At 48.2% G+C, this 18,819-nt stretch overlaps 1 protein-coding gene across 1 annotated transcript in view; it reads right to left on the bottom strand.

The window, feature by feature from the left end:
* Positions 1-18,617, bottom strand: part of Foxk1 (forkhead box K1) — a 67,134-nt gene extending 48,517 nt beyond the window's left edge. The window contains exon 1 of the mRNA XM_051205533.1: positions 18,064-18,617. Within this exon, the coding sequence (XP_051061490.1) occupies positions 18,064-18,581 (518 nt within the window). The 5' untranslated portion in view covers positions 18,582-18,617. The remainder of the gene's footprint in view (positions 1-18,063) is intronic.
* Between the last annotated feature and the right edge of the window lie 202 nt (positions 18,618-18,819).

Below are 18,819 nucleotides of genomic sequence, written 5' to 3'. Positions count from 1 at the left end.
GTGCCAAGGAGGTCATAACCAGTCAGTCTAGCCAAACAGATGAGTTCCAGGTTCAGTGAGAGACCCTGACTCAAAAAGTAAGATGGAGATCTGCAATGAAATATTCCTTTACATCCTTTACACTGTATGAATATATGTTGCTGTGATTGGTTTAATAAGCAGGCTGACTGGCTAATAGCTGAACTAGGATAGAGTTAGGCAGGAAAGCCAACTGAATATGATGGGATGAGGAAGGGAGGAGTCAGAGAAGTCACCGGCAGACGCAGAGGGAGCAGGAGATAAATGTGCCATGCTAATAAAGGTACCACCATGTGCAAAGCGTAAATAAGGAATATGGATTAAGCTAAAAAATAAGAACTAGCTAGCAATAAGCCTGAGTTATTGGCCAAGCATTTGCAAATAATATAAGCTTCAGAGTAGTTATTTGCAAGCGGCTACTGGGATGGGGAAACTCCACCTACAGAGTCACTAAGGAATACATGATGACAACCTCTGGCCTCCCAGGTGTAGTGAGCATACAACACACACACACCATCACATCTATTGTGAGATGGAAGGATGAGACAGGAAAACTCAGCCAAAACTCACGTGCCGCATGTTCACCTTCTGGCAACAGTGCCCTTCTCTGCGAGGCCCCCAGCCCAATCCAAGGTCAGCAACCCTAGTCTGCATACCTCTGCTAGCCTTTGCATATACTCCTGCTTGACTGAGCATCACAGGGACCCTATCTCCCTTAGTTTTAGAGGACAATGGCTACCAGCTGTCACTGTAGAGGACGGCTCTTAGCTAGTCAGTCTTTCAGTCTCTCCCCCCCCCCCCTTTCTTGGACATGGTCTCACTATGAACCCCACACTAGCCTAGAACTTGACATCCTCCAGCCTCAGCTTTCCAAGTGTTGGGATTTACGAGCCTATACCACTGCACCCAGCTTCAAGGCACATTTTTTTTGACTTTGTTAGTGCCCACACGTGGAGCTGTCAGAGTGGGGATGGCTGTGCTCCTAGGATTCGGCCACAGGACCCCAAACCACCCCCATGTGAACAGTCTCAGGAACCCCAGGCATTCCTCTGTACATCCTACAGGACTCACAAATGCGCTGGACAGAGGAGAATGGGTGGGTGTAGATGAAGACCTAGGCCAGCCTCTCTCAGGGCTGGACAGCCAGGTCTCTGCCACGTGAGCCAGCCTCCCAGTCTCTGGAATAAAGGAGTAATTCACAGCAGGGTGAAATCCGTGATTCTGCCAGGGAGGTAATGCACCTGCCAGGGGTTGAGCAGCTGGACCTGAGCTAGTCTATGTGTGTGCCCACCCGGCCTTCCTACAGTGTTTCCATGCTATGAGCTCACAGAGCCCAAGTGTATCTTCCTCACGTGCTTACTGCTCTTCGACTGCCACTTCCCCCTGCTTGGCTAAACCCTAGGTCATGAAACCCCACATTTGGTTTGTTAAGGAAGGGTCTCCCTGTGTGGTCCAGGCATGCCTACATCATCATGCCTGCTTATTCCCATTTTTATGCAGCTGTTTATGGTATGGTCTCAGGTAGTTCTGGATGTCTTTGAATGGCATACTATGTTGCCCAGGACAAGCTTTAATTTTTGATCCTTCTGCCTCCACCACCAGAGTGCTGGGATTAGAGGTCTGCACCCTGACACCCAGTTTATGCAGTAAAGGGGATGGAACTCAGGGCTTTGTGTATGCTAGGGAAGTATTCTACCAACTGACCTGTGTCCCTAACCTTGGCATCATATTCTGGTGCACCAAGAGTTTGGGCCTGGTGATTAAAATCTCAGTTGAAGTGTCACTTCCTCAAAGATGCTTACCCCACCCACCCTGAAATCCCCATGAAGAGCTGACAGGGCCCTCGTTTCCTGTCCCAGAAGCACGTGCTGGGGTGGGCTCAGCTGCATCCTTGGCAGGGGAGAGGGAAGGAGCACAGGATGGTATCAGAGACTGCTAAGTTTCCAGAGAGGTGCCTGAGAGCCACCACACTCAGAAAGAAGGTGGAGACAGAGCCCTGGAGTGGGCAAAGGACTCTGGATCTGACCTGGAAAAGGGCAGAGTCTCCATCCTAGAGCACCCAGGATAGCAGGCCTGGGCCACTGAGATGGCTCAGCAGATAAGGGCACTTGCTATGCGACTTACATTGGCTCCGTGGAACCCACATAAAGGTGGAAGGAAAAACCATTTCAAGATTATCCTCTGATCTCCATATATATATATATATGTGTGTGTGTGTGTGTGTGCGCGTATATATATATATATATATATATATAGACACATGTGCATCTCACAGAAACCACACATATTCTCTCTCTCTCTCTCTCTCTCTCTCTCTCACACACACACACACACACACACACCAAAAATAAAGGCTTGATAAATGTGCACACACATAAAGCAGCATAAGCTCTCCAGTGAGGAATCAAAACTTCTTAAGCCATCGTGCTGCTGGCTTTAAAATGCCTTCAAACATGAATGGTTGAGTCAAGTTTGTTTCTGTCTCTGACTCACTAGCACAACTTTTCCTTCACAAAACACCTATCAGAACCTTCTAGGACGTCTTGGCCGACTCAGCACCACCCAGGCCCCAACCTTTGAAAAGTTCCAGAACCTTTGAAAAGCCCTTCCAACTAACTCAGGGTAAACTGTCATTGTCTTTTCAAACCCACTGTACTCCAGGCCCCACTTCCATATAAACTGCTCCAGAACCTTCAGGCTTCCAGGCCAGCAGGGAGCTAGAAGAAGCTCAGCCCCTCCTCCAGGCAATCCAAGAATTTGACCTGACCCCAGGACAGACACCCTGCCAGCAGACTGGTGGTCTCCCGTGGTGGCACACTGAGTATGGCTATACGTCCCTCACTCCAGACCTTAGCATGCATACCCAGGTCACTGTTCTTGGTGCATTAGAACAAGGTGGTGGTGATGTGGGGAGGGAGTGTTGTACTTTCTACATACCAAACACCCACAAGAATATGTCTAAAATACCTCTTGCAGTTCTTGTAATCCTCTTAACAGTAGGCAGTGTGCCCATTCCTCAGACAGGGAAATAGAGGTTCTGAGGGAAAGATACTTGCCCAAGGACACCCGAGTTCACCCAACTAAGCCAAATCTTTAATCGACCCTCCCTCCCTTCCTCCTTTCTCCCACCGCCCTTCCCTTCCTCCTCCATTCCTTCCTTCTCTTTTATGACAAGGTGTCCCATGGGCCAGGTTGGTCTTGAACTATGTAGCAGAAGATGACCTGATCCTCCTGTCTCCATTGAGTGCTGGGACTACAGAGGCACACTCTGCCCAGTGAATGAAGTGCTGGGGATTGAACCCTGAACTTAACACATACTAGACAGGTACTCTGCCAACTGAACCATAGATGTTTTTTCATTTTTCAGTTTTTTTGGACAAGGTCTTCATACCTGCCCAGGCTTCGCCTCTGTCTCTGTAATGTTGGGATTGTGGGCATGTACTCCCATCACACCTGGCTGTAACTTGAATCTTTTGAGACAGGGTCTTGTTGCTTATGGCTCTACCAGGTCTTACAGACACTGGGTCAGCAACTCCTGGCCCCTTTCTCTCCTTCATCAACTGGACCTTGCAAACACTAAGGGAAGCCAGGTGTGGTTATGAATGCCTGTAACGTCAGAACTTGGTAGATGGAGTCAGGAGGATCAGGAAATCAAGGGTTGCCTGGGCTATAACATCAAGGTTTGAAGGGAGCCTAGGCTATGGAGACCATATCTAAAGGAAAGAAGGAAAGTGAATGAACCTCACACCACTTTCCAGATAGCCTCTGTGGTGAGCTCTCCCTGCCAAAGAGAATTGGTAAAGTATTAACAGGCTGTGTGCCAGGCACTACCCCAGTGGACAAGAACACTGTGGTCCTTTAACAGCACCCAAGCTGAAATGCGCATCAGATACATGTAATTGCAAGGCATCACCAGGTTGGTAGGTGTTGAGGGACCTAACCAAGGGCATCCTGAACAAAGCAGCTAGTTATTACCAAGATGGGATTTTGCTGTATAATAAATAGTCCTGGCTGGCCTCAAATCCCTGGGCTCAAGCAATCCTCCTGCCTTTTCATTGTGAGTAGCTAGGACATTAGATGTGTTATATTGTAACTTTCTAGGAAGCAAGCTTTTTATTTGTTGGTTTGTCTTCCTTTGTTTTCTTTTTCCTTTCCTTTTTTTTTTTTTTTTTTTTTTTAGACCAGGCTGGCCTCAATCCACTTTGTAGCTAAGGGTAACCTTGAATTCCTTATCCTTCTGCTTTCACATTCCATGTGCTGGGCTATCACTTGCAATTGCCACCAAGCCCAATTTGGAATGTCTATTTTATATAATTAACTAATTGTATATGTGTGTGTGTGTGGGGGGGTTAGTTGTGAAGATCCATTCGATGTGGGGGTCCAAGGACAATCTTGGGGTATCAGCCCTTTCCGTTCTACCCAGGAGTCTCTTCAGCACTGTACAAGCCATGCTGGCCCATGAGCTTCTGGAGATTGTCCCGTGTCTGCCTGCAGCGTCCCACAGATGTGCTGGGGTTACAGATCCACTATTGCATCTAACTTTCTACATGAGCTGTGGGGTTCTGAACCCAGGTGTTGGTGGGTGCAGTAAGCACCCCAGTGCAGGAAGCAGAATTTAAGCCATGAAATCTGCATTGACTGTGGAATGCCTTCATGCATTCCTTTTCCAGCTAGCTGCAAGAAAGGAGTCCCTTCTCTCATGCTGTTTACCCAAAAGGGTTTTGGAGGTCCAGCTCATTCAACCAGAACAACCAAAAGGAACAGTGGAAGAAAGAGACAAAATATCACAGTTTGCAGATAAAGACTAGGAAACACATGCAGGAGACTGTAAAACTGTTACTAGAAGCAGGTAAATGTGACTAGACAGATACAAAATATTCTGCACTGAGCTAATGCCCAAACATTACTAACTTACTAACTACAAAAGAAGACACAGTAACTTGGCAGCCAGGGAACACACTCCAGTGTTATCAGCCATATCCTGAGGAGGTGTGCAAGCTGAAGATGCTTATACTGATTCTAATTGGCATTTTTATCAACTCAGAAAAAATTGAAACGGAGGGCAATCCTATAAAATACCTGGCCTGTTTTCTTTCTTTCTTTCTTTCTTTTTTTTTTTTTAAATGTCATGGTCAATAAAGATTAAAAGGCTGAGGATCTGTTGTGGGTTACAGGAACTGAAGTACATGACAACAAAGTGATGCATGCCTACCATCACAGGAGCACAAGAGGGGCCACTGAGAAGTATATCTCCTGGCTAGGGTTTGGGAGGTCCTGGGCCTCAATCCCTATTAGTACAAATGAATCAATTCATAGAGAGAAACAGAGAGACAGGGAGACAGAGATCTAGTCAGAACACTCTAAAAGATGCTATTGGAACAGCTGGAAAAAAAAAAAAAAGGTATGGGGGGGGCTCATAGGCTCTGCTCCTCCTTGAGATCTACACATTACTGGTTGCTTGTGGGGAACACATTTTCTTCAGTGGTACAGCCACAGGCAAGGTGCCCATGTTCTTGTAATCAATCCCTCATCCACACTCACAGAGAAAACACTAATGAAATGCACTGGGTCACTACAAATTAAATAAATAAATAAATAAATAAATAAATAAATAAATAAATAAATAAAGGCACAAAAGCAGAAGGCAGACTAACTTGGAAGAGAAAGGGGGAGCCAGAGAAGTGGAAGGGGAAAGAGGAGAATGGAGAGTCAATATGACCAAAATTCATTATATGCATGTATGAAGCCATCATAATATTACCCATTAACATGTATAGTTGATATGTGCTAATAAAACAGCTTAAAAGATTGCTATACAGACTACTGGGTCAGTTTCCTATCAATATTCAATTTCTGGAAATTGAAATTCTATAAAAATTCTTACTCAAAGAAAAATGTATGTTGCAATATTAAGGGGGCGGGGAGGCACTGGCTACAGAATACCTCACTCTGCATATACAGGAAATGCTTGAGGACACAAAGCAGAAGCCCCACATGGAAAAATCCTGGCAGATGACTCAGGGAGGGATCAGCACTCACCCTACAACTGTCTGTGTGTAAGCTCCAGTGTTTTCAAACTCAAAACTTTGAAAATAAACTAGTATTATAACATACCGCAGAAAGGCACAAACATCCAAATGCCTACCTTTTCTACACAGGAACATAAATCATCTATAAGACAATGAAAAAATGTGTCAGCAAGATGGCTCAGTGAGAGGGTCCAGGTGCCTGCAGCCAAGCCTGGCGCCCATAAGATGGAAGGAGAAAACTGACTCCTAAAAGCTGTCTTCTGATTTCCAGGCACATGTTTCTCTGCTGACACACGCTAAACTAAGTGTAATCATGAGAAAAGTATGTTTTTAATAAAACAACAACAAAACAGAAAACAACAGGGGAAAAAAAAAACCATTCGTATCCCCAAACCAATGCATAAAACATCTGGTTTCAAGTGTGACAAGAAAATTGGGAGCCGTGTATAAAGAAAGCTGGTACTTTCCAGGCTTTTGAGTTTCAGTATAATGTCCTGGCCTGAAGGGAATGAATTGTGATAGGGGTGGAGTCAAGAGCAATTGGGGGTGGAGCCAAAAGCAGAGCCTAAATAGCTGTGTCTCCAAGGCTATAGAGCCCTCTCAGATAAGCAACAACCACCAGTTCAGAGGTGGCAGTATGCACTTATAAAATTATCTATTTGTTTTAAACAGGGTCTCACTTTGTAGCCCAGGCTAGCCTCAAATTCACATCCTCCCACCTCTGCTTTCCAAGTACCAGGATTACAGGCAGGTGCTACCATGCCTGTCTTTAAAACTTTATTTACAAACATAGGCAGTTGGCAGGCTTTGGAACCCAGGCTGCAGCTGGCCACACTGATCTCAGATAGACTGGCCAGTTGCTCAGTCAGTGAGCTGCTGTTTCCGTCTGTCTGGGCATGCTGCCCTTCCCTGGAGAGGCCAGGAACTGAACTCTGCTCACAGTCATGAGTGGAAGTGAGATCGGCCGCTCTCTTCCCTCTGTCTGTCACCAGCCATGCAGATTCCGATGAACTGCACAGGGCAAGCTGGGGCTGGTGCAACCTCCAGATGCAGCAAGCTTCTGACCTCAAGAGACTCTTGTGCAATGGCCAATACTCATCCCAACACCTACTCACCTGCCATAGCAGGGCAAGGGCACCGTGAGAGCTTGTCAGGCATCTGGGCGTGGAGGTACACACCTATAATCCAGCACTTGGAAGACTGATAACGGAGAATCCTAAGTTCAAGACCAGCCCGATCTAGAAAGAGACCTACCTAAAAAGCAAGCACACACATAACAGCAGCAACAACAGCTTGTTAGGTAAATGTACCTGGCATGGCAAGCTGAAAGAGACAGGCAGACACACAACAGCTATCTACCCTGTCAAAGAGTCTAGAATGCACCTCTAATTCCAGAGCTCCTATAGGGAAATAGGAGATCAAGACAAAAGAATCCTCACACTAAAGAAAACCTCTGCTGTAATATGGATAAACTGATACAATGGCTGTGTGTTTACTAGCCAGGAGACACGTGGCCCTGGAGCTACATCAAGGACACAGGGGACCAGCCTGCACCTGTGACTGCTCAAGAAAAAATAAAAAAGCAAGCAAGCAAGCAAGCAAGCAAGCAAGCAAGCAAACAAACAAACAAACAAACAAACAAAAAACCCCAGTGCCTTATTTTAGCTCAATGCAGCTGGAGAAAGATCTAGATTCTCTATGGAATCACTGGCTAGTCAATCTAAGGGTAAGTGAATGGGGGAAATGTGCCTACGTTATGATTTACAGAGAAAACCGCTCAGGAAAGGGAAGCTGGGCATCGAGCAGTCTTCTATGTGCTGGGACTAAACCAAGGAAGGAGCCAGCATTTCTTGGCTGATGTGGCTGAAACCAGAGGCGGCTGGATATTCCTGGGTATTCCTGGGGGAAGGATGTTTTCTTCCAGCTTCTATGAGTCATTCTTCATTCCCAGAGCAGGGCCCTACCTGTGAGGCAGACTGGGTGTGCGCCTCCCAGGGAGGAGCCCCCTCACCTCTGAGGATTCCCTTTTCTGCAACCTAAGGCCAAGGTGGCTGGCAGGTGGCTTCCAGCCCTACTCCTTCTACAGACATCCCCAAGTGCTGCTAAGTTTACCAGTCACTCTCAATCAGTGCCTTACAGCCAAGGCCTCTTGGTAACACAAGGAGGCTCCCTGTGTGTCACAAAGCCATTGCCAATCACATGGTGGAGTGGCACTTCTGAGAGGCTTTCTGGTCCCAGCACCCTGTATTGCCTATGAGCCTGGCTTACCTGCTGCCCATCACCATGCAGGACTACATAGCCTCCTATACAGGAGGCTGTACACAGCTTCAACTATACATAAGGAAGTCAACACATTTTCTTAAAAAATAATTTCAGTGTTAAAGACTAAATCTAGCATCTTCTTTCTATATGGTAGGCACATTCACTACCACTGAGTCACACCCCAGCCCCTCACTGGGGGATTCTAGGCACTCTACTACTGAGCCACACTCCAGCCCCCAGGTCAGACTCAACTACACAGTGAATTTGAGGCCAGCTCAGACAACAAGAGACCATGTCTCAGAAAGAAGAACAACAAAACTAAGTTGTATCAAAGAGCTGGTTCCTATTAAGATCTATGTTAAAAAACAAACAAACAAACACTGGGACTAGAGAGATGGCTCAGTGGTTAAGAACACTGGCTGCTCTTTCAGAGGACCCAGGTTCAGTTCCCGGAATCCACATGGCAGCTCACAAGTGTCTGTAACCAAGTTTATGCAAGGAACCTAAGGGTAAATAGCCTTTTCTTTATTCAGTGACATGTGCAGAAACCTGCAAAGACTGCATTGTGGTGATGCCTTGCTTGTACAAATAAAGCCTGCCTGAAGATTGGAGGATGAACCAGGATCTCACCACACTGCATGACTCAGTTCAAAATGTCTCCCAACGCCAATGTATGGTGTTATAAAACCCCGAGTGTAGGTGAGGGAGAGACTGATTCTCAATATGAGACACAGTGAGGGTTCAAGCATAAAGTGAGCACTGAACACCAGCTCATAGATGCAGCTCAGGTTCTGCACTGCAACCAACTCTAAAGAAGCTACTTGTCAAACTGTGCCAGGCAGGCACAACTATCTGGCAAGCCACTTGAATGCTCCTCTGGTTTCCAGTTATGGTGCTATGTAGCCAAATCTTCCCCATGTCCTTCAGCCAAAATAACATAATGCAACAGACTGAGGGTAGAGGCAGCGGGGAGTCTAGCTGGCTTGTTATGGTAGACACTCAAGAGGCTTACGATAAACTCAAATAACTGGGTTGGTGAGATGGCTCTGCAGGTAAAATACACTCACCGTCCAAGCCTCTCTACCTGAGTTCTATTGCCAGGGCCCATAAGAGAAGGAGAGAAGCAATGGCTGGAAACTGCCCTCTGTCCTCCATACATGTGCGGTGGTGTGCACACCTGTACATACACATGCACACACACACACACACAAACACAAACATACACACACACCAAAAAAAAAAAACTGTATGTACACACACACTAGTAATAAATAAAATATAAAACCCCAAAAGTGACAACACAACCAAACATAAACACATCTTGTTTAAATTGGGGGTTTCTTTGAGACAGGCTCCTATGAAGCCCAGGCTGCCTACAACTCAAGATCCTCCTCCAGCTCCCCAAATGATGAAGCAACGGCCATGTTCCATCACATCTGACCAAATACAGGCTTTGGGTTTTTTTTTCATAGGAAAGGTCCTTTTGGTTTTTGTATGTTTTTCTCTTTGAGGTCTTGGGTAACTTTTCAGCCTCAGACTTGCTATGTAGCCAGGGATGTTCTAGAACTTCTGTTCTGCTTACCTCTACCTCTCCAGGGCTGGGACTCAGGCTCCTGCTGCTCTATCCCTAGCTTCCTGCTCTCTCTCTCTCTCTCTCTCTCTCTCTCTCTCTCTCACCCCCCACACACACACACCACATTAACCAGCAACATTTTACCAGGAAGTTAGAAACTTGGGAGAAAGGACACTTTGAAAACCAAGTACAGACTCTTTAAGCCAGTTATAAACAGGGCCCATTTCCAGGGATCAAAGTAAAAGCATTTTTTTCTACAATCCTCTCATTTCAATATGAAATACTTTAAATGTAGGGTAATTATGGAAATGAGGCATGGCTGCAATTTGAGTTGTCATTAATTTAGCAAGTTTATCCCCGACATTCACAAGATGCAAAAACAAACTGCAAATCACTCGGTCTGCAAACCCTAGCTCCTCTGCTTTCATTCCCACTTTTAAAGTGGAGCTGGGTCTTCTTCTAAAGCATCATGTCAGACCCCCGTTACCTTTCTACATGGTCCATATCAGCTCAAAACGGCTTCCATAAGCTTGGTAAAACTCAGGATGTGCTACATGACCAACAATATCTTTCCTATGGACTGTCCTTCAAAATTACATATTAGGTAATTACTATATATGTCCGATAGACAGACAGACAGACATGAAATGCTGGCTGTGGTGATGCACATCTGTGATCTCGGCAGAGGGGAGGTGGAGGATCAATTCGGTCATCTTTAGCTACAGTGAAAACTGAAGGCCAGCCTAGGTTCCATAAGATCCCATTCTCAGCAATAAAAAAAGAGAGAGAATCTATAAAAACATTGTTCCTTAGGCCACAGACCCTGAGCTCTTAGTACAAACTGAATGAATTACATTTTTAATGAAGAATTGTTATGCCAGTACCCAATTCACTACATTCCCACTTTCTTGGGTTTTTTGTTTGTTTGTTTGTTTGTTTGTTTGTTTGTTTGATTTTTAGACAGGGTATGCCATAGTCTTAGCTGGCCTTGAACTCACTATGTGACCAATGCTGGCTGTAAATTTCTGTTCCTCCTGCCTCCACCCACTAGATGCTGGAATTACAGGTGTGCACCATTACACCATTATGCAGTCCTGGAACAGAGCACAGGGCTTTGCACATGCCGGCAAGCACTCTACTCAGAGTTGCAGTCCCAGGCCCCCACACACCTTTTGAAAGCAACTTTGTAACCAGACCACAGTAAAGCTGACAAGCCTGACATGCAACAGCAGGTGCTTCCCAACAAATAGAAGGAAGCCCTTCTGTAGAGGGGCTGTATTTCTGTCCTGACCTCAGAACTGCCCAGGCAACAGCTCTCTCCCAGCACCTCCCAGCATGCTGCACTCCAGCCCTCTTCCATGAACCCAACAATCACTCCACCCCACACCTGTTCTCAGGTCTTTCTTTAGAATCTTCCCCACTCCAAGGCCCTAGGACCAGTGTGACTGTCTCCTCTTCCAGGTGGCATCTGCAGCTCTCCCAACAATAAGAGTCTGTCCTTCCCAATCTCCTTTCTTCTGTGCTATGCCAGCTCCTGCATCTTCTAGCTTTGACTCCAGGATGGGCTGACCTGATACCCTCTCCTATGCTAATGGGCAAGATGAAGCTGTGTGCCAATACCCATTCCTGACCAATCCTGGGGAGTGAGGGAGGAAGGGGGAGGGGGAATTGGGAGGGAGATCCAGGAGAAGAGTAATGCTATAAGCAGCCTTAAAGATGCTTGTGGATGGGAAGAAGTCAGAGGAACTGTACGTCTTAACTAAGCCAAGCATTTTCAAATGGATTTCAACATAACACCCAGCTGCTAACTAGTTGCTCAATGAGTCACAACTAATTGGCTACTGTCAAGTGACCAGCTGGAAACAGCAAAGAATGGTCATGTATCTTTTCATTAGGTCTGAAGCAATTCCTTGGGTAGCAAAATGGCCATTACAATTGGTTGTATTTTACCAGGATGCAAGTCTGATGGCTGTGATCTGTAACATTGACCATCCATCCTGCCTCGAGGCAAAGCCCCTCAGTCCCTCTGACTTACCAGATGCTGGCATCCAAATAAACCATGAAAAGTCCTAGTGAGAATGAACTTGATTAGTGACTGACAAAAGCTGCTAACACAGTGCCACACGCCTGTCACCCCAGCACTTGGAGTTGGAGGCAGGAAGATCAGGAGTTTGAGGCCAGCCTGAGTCACATGGTGAGTTCGGGGCTAGCCAACGTAAAGGGGTGGGGAGTGGGAGATGGGGAGAGCTCAGTCAGTACAGCCAAAACAGCATGAGGACCTGAGTCTCCTCCCCAGAATCCATGTATAAAAGCCAGGCTTGGTGCAAAGGCTTAAGATCCCAGCACTTAGGGAGGTGAAGAAAAGGACAATCCCCAAGGTTCCTTGGTCAGCTGGCCTACACTACTTGGTAACTACTAGGTTCAATGAGAGACCATGCCTCTAAACACTCCTGATGAATGATGCAGGAGGCTGTCCTCTGACCTACACACACACACACACACACACACACACACACACACACACACACACACACACACACACACACACACGCTCCAGAGCGCACAGCACAAACAATCTAATCTGATCAAGAAGACAGTTTATCTCCTGATTGCCTTACCAAAAACCAGTTATGCAGCAGTTTTGACCAAAAAAGAAAAGATAAAGATCAAACTGGAACGCGATCCAATCTCTGGGTTTGATCCAATACCCATTTGCAGGTACGAGAAAGGGAAGGTCTGCTCGTGTCTCTCGAAGTCAATCTTAAGAGGAGCTGTGGGACCCGCTGGGGACAAATGGCCCTGGTCCTTCAGGGCTTCACCCAGCAAGGGAGCAAGTGAGACCTATGGAGCCGGTGGGTTATGTGATGGATGACACACATCCTTCAGGGCTGAGGAGGTAGACGAGTGGGAAAGTGCCCATTGTCTGAGCATGAGGGCCTGAGTTCCACCTAAAAGTCAGAGTGGGCTTGTAATCTCAGAGCAAGGAAGGCAGAGAGAGGACGGTCCCCAGGACCAATGGCAGTCAGGCTAGCCTAATTGATGAGCTCCAGCTCCTATGAGAAACCCTGTCTCAAAAAGAGAAAGAGAGAGAGAACTCCCAAGAAATAACACCCAAATTTATCTCTGTCCCCTATATCTACTCATACACATATGTAAATGTACCCCCCACATAGTTACATAGCCACAAGAGCACACAAAAGACAGAAGACAGCAGCCCCATGCCTGGATCTTCTTTGGACTGTGATTCTAGTAAATCCTGGGTGAGAAATCAGAACATTGTGAGGCAGTGGGGTTCTGAGTGGACACTGCCAACAAGAGAACTTACTATTTATTTTGTAGGTGAGATGAGCCACTGTGGTGACTCCTTTTAAAGGATCCTTAGCTTTCACTGGGCAACATAATGCCTGTGATTTGCTAGGTTAAGCATAACTAGGGAGGAAAATATGGAATGGCCATAAGACAGCAACTATGGATGCTGGGTGCTGAACACATGGGAGCTCAGTACTCAAGTGTTTTTATTTTTACTTGGTTTCTTCAGTACTGGGGTTCAAATTTGATCCTTTACTGAGCCCAACCAGGGACTCCAGGCAAGTGATCTGCTGTGGCAGAGGAGCAGGAAAAGCTAGGAAGGGATAAATACATCTTTCAAGTTCAATATCAATTCCAAAGTAAACAGTAAAAAGAAACATACAGAAACCATCACCAACACAGACACACATGCTCATATACTGAGTGCACATGCACTGAAGCCCAACCAAATAAGAGGCTGAGTCAAACCCCAGGGACAAATATGACCTAGCAATGTAAGCCTGTTATCCCAGCTACTCTGCAGACAGAGCGAGGAAATTGAAAGTTCAAGGCAACTGTGGGCAACTTAGTAAGAACTTGGCTCAAAATAAAAAACGAAAAGAGGCTAGAAGGTGTGACTCAGTGGTAGAGCACCTACCCAGAATTCCCAAGTGAGGGGGCTGAGGAGTGTGGCTCAGTGATAGAGCATCTGCCTAGAATCCCCCAGTGAGGGGCTGGGGTGTGACTCAGTGGTAGAGTGCTTACTTAGCAAGTACAAAGCCCTAGGTTTGATCCCTGGTACCACAGAGGTACACTCCCTCTGCCTGCATGCCTGGCAGCTCTGGGTGGTTCTCCACCCAAGGATCAAACACAACATATCAAGACCAGCTATGTGAGCAGACACTTTCCCAACAAGGATAACTGAAAGTATTGAAGGTTTGAAGACATACTTCTAGTAACCATCAGGGCTGGATTCTGGTTTCCCTCCTGTGTGGGAGATGCCTAGGAGAGTGTGTGGTGTGTGCAAATGTCACCCATATGGCTGTCACTGTCATCTACCCTAAGAGTGGAGTAGAAGGCAGCTGAGGATGGGGCTGCTTTGGGAATCAGTGTGGGCGTCCACAAGGGACAAAACTGCCAAGCCTGGAACTACTGGAGCTTGCTGAAGGCAGGCAAACTGATGCAAAACCGACTAACAAAACAAAAAACGAGCACAGAAAAAATTGCTATTATTTCCAAATCACTACTGAATTTTTTCATTTCAAGATAATAATTGGAGGGTAAAAAAGGGAGCCTTGGGGCTGGAGAGAGGGCTGTGGTGGCAAAGTGTCAGCAAGCATGAGGGCCTGACTTCATATCACCAGCACCTAAGCAAAAGATGATTGCAGTGTCACACTCCAGTAACCCCAGTGATGCAGAGGTAAGAGGTTTTCAGGGCTTGCTGGCTGTCAGTCTAGCCAAGCTAGCAGGCTCCAGGTTCAATAAGAGACCCTTTCTCAAAATATAGGATGGAGAGTGACAAAGCATGGTACTGTGATACTAGAGGCCACCTCTGATCCCAACATGCACGCATGCATGTCGCGTGCGCGCGCACACGCACGCACGCACACACACACTGTACCTACAACTGTCTTGGTCTGAACTCACTGGAATATCGGATTATTTCCAATGTCAACATGCTTAAACACCACTCTAACCCACAACTTGACAACATCCTGTCCTATGCATGAGACCATTTCTTTTGGAGTTTCCTATAGTCAAAAACAACAGGAGACCCTTGGAATTGCTCAGCTGGTCTGCTGACAGACTTTTCTGAAGCAGTACAGATAGGACATTCATTTGCCAGTTTTCCTTACACAAGCTGGTTATGGCCTCTGCTGACAATGACTGTGTTCAGAGACAACCCTCAAGTCAAATATGCACAGGTGGCCTGGAGAAATGGCTCAGCTGGTGTTTGCCACACAGGCCTGAGACCCAAGTTCGATTCTTAGAAGTCACATAAAGCCACATGGCGGTGGCACATGTCTTTAATCCTAGCACTCATGAGACAGAGACAGATCTCTGTGAATTCGGGGGCAGCTTGGTCTACAGAGTGAGTTCCAAGACAGCCAGAAAAACCCTGTCTTGAAAAACAAAACAAACAAACAAAGTCACATTAAAAAAACAAAAAACAAAACAAAACCATGTTGATGAGGGATCATAATCCCAGCACTGAGGAGGCAGGAAGAAGGATAACCTTGGGATTTACCAGCTAGCCAACCTAGACATTTAGATTAGGTGAAACGCCCTGTCACAATAAAGAAGGTGAAGGGTAAATGAAGACATCCAAAGTCAACTTCTGGCCTCCACACATGAACACACACACACACACAGAGCACAGGGCACTCTGCGCCCATCAAAAGGGCTGCAGGGCTCAGTGGTAAATCACTTCCCAGCCAGCTAAAGCCACCATGCTCAGACACGTACCCACTACACATGCCAGCTTCTGAGAGACACATTTCCAGGCACTGCACACACCAACATAATTTCAAAAATACCAGCTTTGGTTTATTCAGTAGATGAGCAGGACCCTGTGGTTTGAAAGTTTGCCCACAGTGGAGAAGACAATCCTGTGTGAAGTAAAGCCTTTTATTCAAAAGGCAGTGAGTAAGACTTGCACTTGCTACACAGGGTGTTGAGGTTTGAATCCCCAACATCTATATAAAAAGACAGGTGTTGTTTCCTGCAATGCTGCAACCCCAGTGCTGTGGGGATGGAGACAGGGAATCACTGGCTGCCAATCTAGATCCAGGTTCAGCTGGAGACTCTTCCTGGGGAAATAAGGTGGAGAGTGACAGAGCAAGATATCCAGTGGCCTCTTCCTCTGATTTCTGCACGGGTAGCCCCATCCCTACAATACAGTAAGTAAGCTAGATACTGGTAGGGGTAGTTGGGACAAGGACCCTATGATGATGACTGTGGGTTGAGGTGTTCCCAGAATCTGAGCTACAGGAAAGAGTGCTAGGAAGGTGGAAAGAATGGCCACCTGTCAATTTCTCAGGCCCATGAATGCCTTCAATAACCCATTGCCTGAACAACTGTCCCTCCAGGCAATCTGGCTTTATTTTCTTTCAGTGATGGGGATGGAACCCAGAGTCTTGCATGGAGCTAGGGAATTGTCCTACCTCCCAGCTACAGTCCAGCCCTTGTACACTCTACAGGGGCATAGCTTTCAGGTTTGGGAAAAGAAGGTGACATTCCCTCCCACAGCCTAATAAGATGAGTCACTGCTGGCATTCAAAGTTACTCGGTATGGAATCTATAACACATGTGGACCCTTGGAAGGCAGACAAGAGTACTCCAGACTTGGGAATGACCCTAGCAAAAACTCCACACTCAGGGTGCTCATAAATGTAAGTAACGAGATACTCACACCTGGCGTGAACCTTGTCAATGGAACACTAGTGACAGTTAGAAGCAATTACTGGACAGAAAAAGAAAGTGCTGGGAAGGAAGTAATTAACATGGCTTTCTCCTCGTACACAAGATCTTTAGGTCTGAGACCTCTTGGTGGCAGAGGACTGGGAATAATGGGAGCTTGGAAGAGGGTAAAGTAGGCATGGTGTTAAAGCCTCTGCTTCCAGACATGCTCTTAAGGCATGGATTGTACCCCAAATCCCAAGGCAGCTCCCTGGACCTAATCTCCCAGGTAACACCTCCCAGGCAGGGGTAGGGCAGCTCATCAGTCCTTCCGAGTCCAGGCCAAGGGAATGAACACTGGGGTCCTGACCTATGGGAGTCAAGGACAGGAGTGTACCTAGACTATTCAGATCACAGGGTCAGAAGTAGTCCTGGTGGTTCTGACTAAATGGAATCAGGGTTGAGGGCTATGCGTGGGGGAAGGAGTTACGGTCAACCAGGCTGAGTGAGATCTCATGGCTGCCATGGACTTAGGCAGGGGGTGATCCTGAAGCGGGGAGTTGGGGAGTGTTTCAGGGTTGGAAGAGTCTGGGGTGACCCAGAGTCCAGACTGGTGAAGATGGAGGTCAGAGTGAGGTTTAGGCAGGGTGACAAAGGGTTAGAGGTGGCCCTAGGGCTTTCAGGTTAAGTAAAGTCAGGGGTAACGGCTCCTAGTTGGTAAGATAAGGGTCAAGAGCAACCCCAGGTATTGAGGACAGGTGGGTTTAGTGGTGACCTGGGTTCAGAAAATAAAGGGTGGAGATCACAGGCAACCAACTCCAGCATGGGAGGGGTGGGGGCCAGATAGAGTAGGGGAGAGAAACAGACAGAGGAAGGGGGTTAAAGTGAACCCGTGTTTAGGCCTGTCCAGGTTCGAGGTGACAGAGAGTTTCAGGCTGAGTGGGTCTGGATTGGCCCTACCAGTCAGTCAGAGCCCACCCAGGATCAGAGCCCAGTGAGGTAACAGGGAGATCAGGCTTAGTTGAGTCGCGATTAACATCAAGTAATCACGGGGTCAGAGCCAGGTGAAGGTCGAGATCACTGGTAACTTAGAGTCAGGCTTAGATGGGTGGAGAAACCGAGTAACCAGGGGGCCGGAGCTAGGTGGGATCAAGAACAGTGTAAACAGGGGGTTAGAGCTAGGTGGGGTCAAGACTGGGAGATGACTAGGTAATCAGAGCCGGGTGGAGTCGAGATTGGAGGGGTCGAGATGGGGGTGGGACCAGGGGCTAGGACCCAGCAAAAACGAGATGGGATGGGGGGGGGGGGGGACACAAACAGAGGCCAGGCCAGGAGGAGTCAAGCTCAGGGGGTGGTGACCAAGGGGTTGAAGCCGGACAGGGTCGAGATCAGCGGGTGACAAGGGACCTGGCTGGGTGGGGTCGAGATCAGCGGGTGGCCAGGAGAGTCAGGCCAGATCCGGAGAGGGGTGATCGGGGGTGGAGCCGCACTCACTGTTGGGGCAGCTGAAGGGCTGGTGCTCCCCGCCTCTGGAAGGCTCCGTCCACGAAGACACCGTTCTTGCCCAGGCAGCGCAGATAGAAGTGAGGCTCCTGGAAGCTGAGCTGCAGGTGGCGCCGGGAGATGAAGCTCGACAGGCCCATGCTCAGGTCCACCGAGCCCTGCGACGAGTTGCGGCCGATGGTGACGCTGGGCTGTCGCATCAGAAACTCGAACTCCCGGCCCTCCAGGCGCGCTAGAGCCGGCCCAGGGCTCTGGCGCACGGAGGCGGCGGCCGCGGCCACCAAGGCGGGCGCGGCAGTGGTGGCAGTGGCGGCGGTGGAGGGCACCGGGCCGGGGCCGGGCACAGCGGGCAGGGCGGGCGGCCCGGGCGGAGGCTGTGTCGGCGGCGGCGGGGACGCGGTGGCCGGGAAGGCGGCGGCCGCGGCCGCGGCACACAGCACGGGGCTGCAGGGAGCCGAGCGCAGCGCCAGCAAGGCGCGGGCGCCGCTGTCCTCGCCGACTTCGGCCATGTTCGCGCAGCTCCGAGCGGCTCCGGCGGCGGCCGAGGCGGCGCGGGGCGGGGCGGGGCGGGGCGGCACGCGCGGAAACCTGGAGTGGATCACGGCGCGGAACGGAGCCGGAGCGCTGCGGGACCCCTGTCGCTGCGCGCGCAGCTTCCACCTTGGGGGCCGAGGCAGGGAGGCAAAGAGCCCCCTTCTCCTGCCCCGAAGTGCGTGCGATGGTGTTCTGCAGGTCAAAGTTGCCCAA

The sequence above is a fragment of the Phodopus roborovskii genome, unplaced genomic scaffold (genome assembly GCF_943737965.1).
Source record: "Phodopus roborovskii unplaced genomic scaffold, PHOROB, whole genome shotgun sequence".
NCBI lineage: Eukaryota > Metazoa > Chordata > Mammalia > Rodentia > Cricetidae > Phodopus > Phodopus roborovskii.
This window is presented reverse-complemented; position numbering and strand designations above follow the sequence as displayed.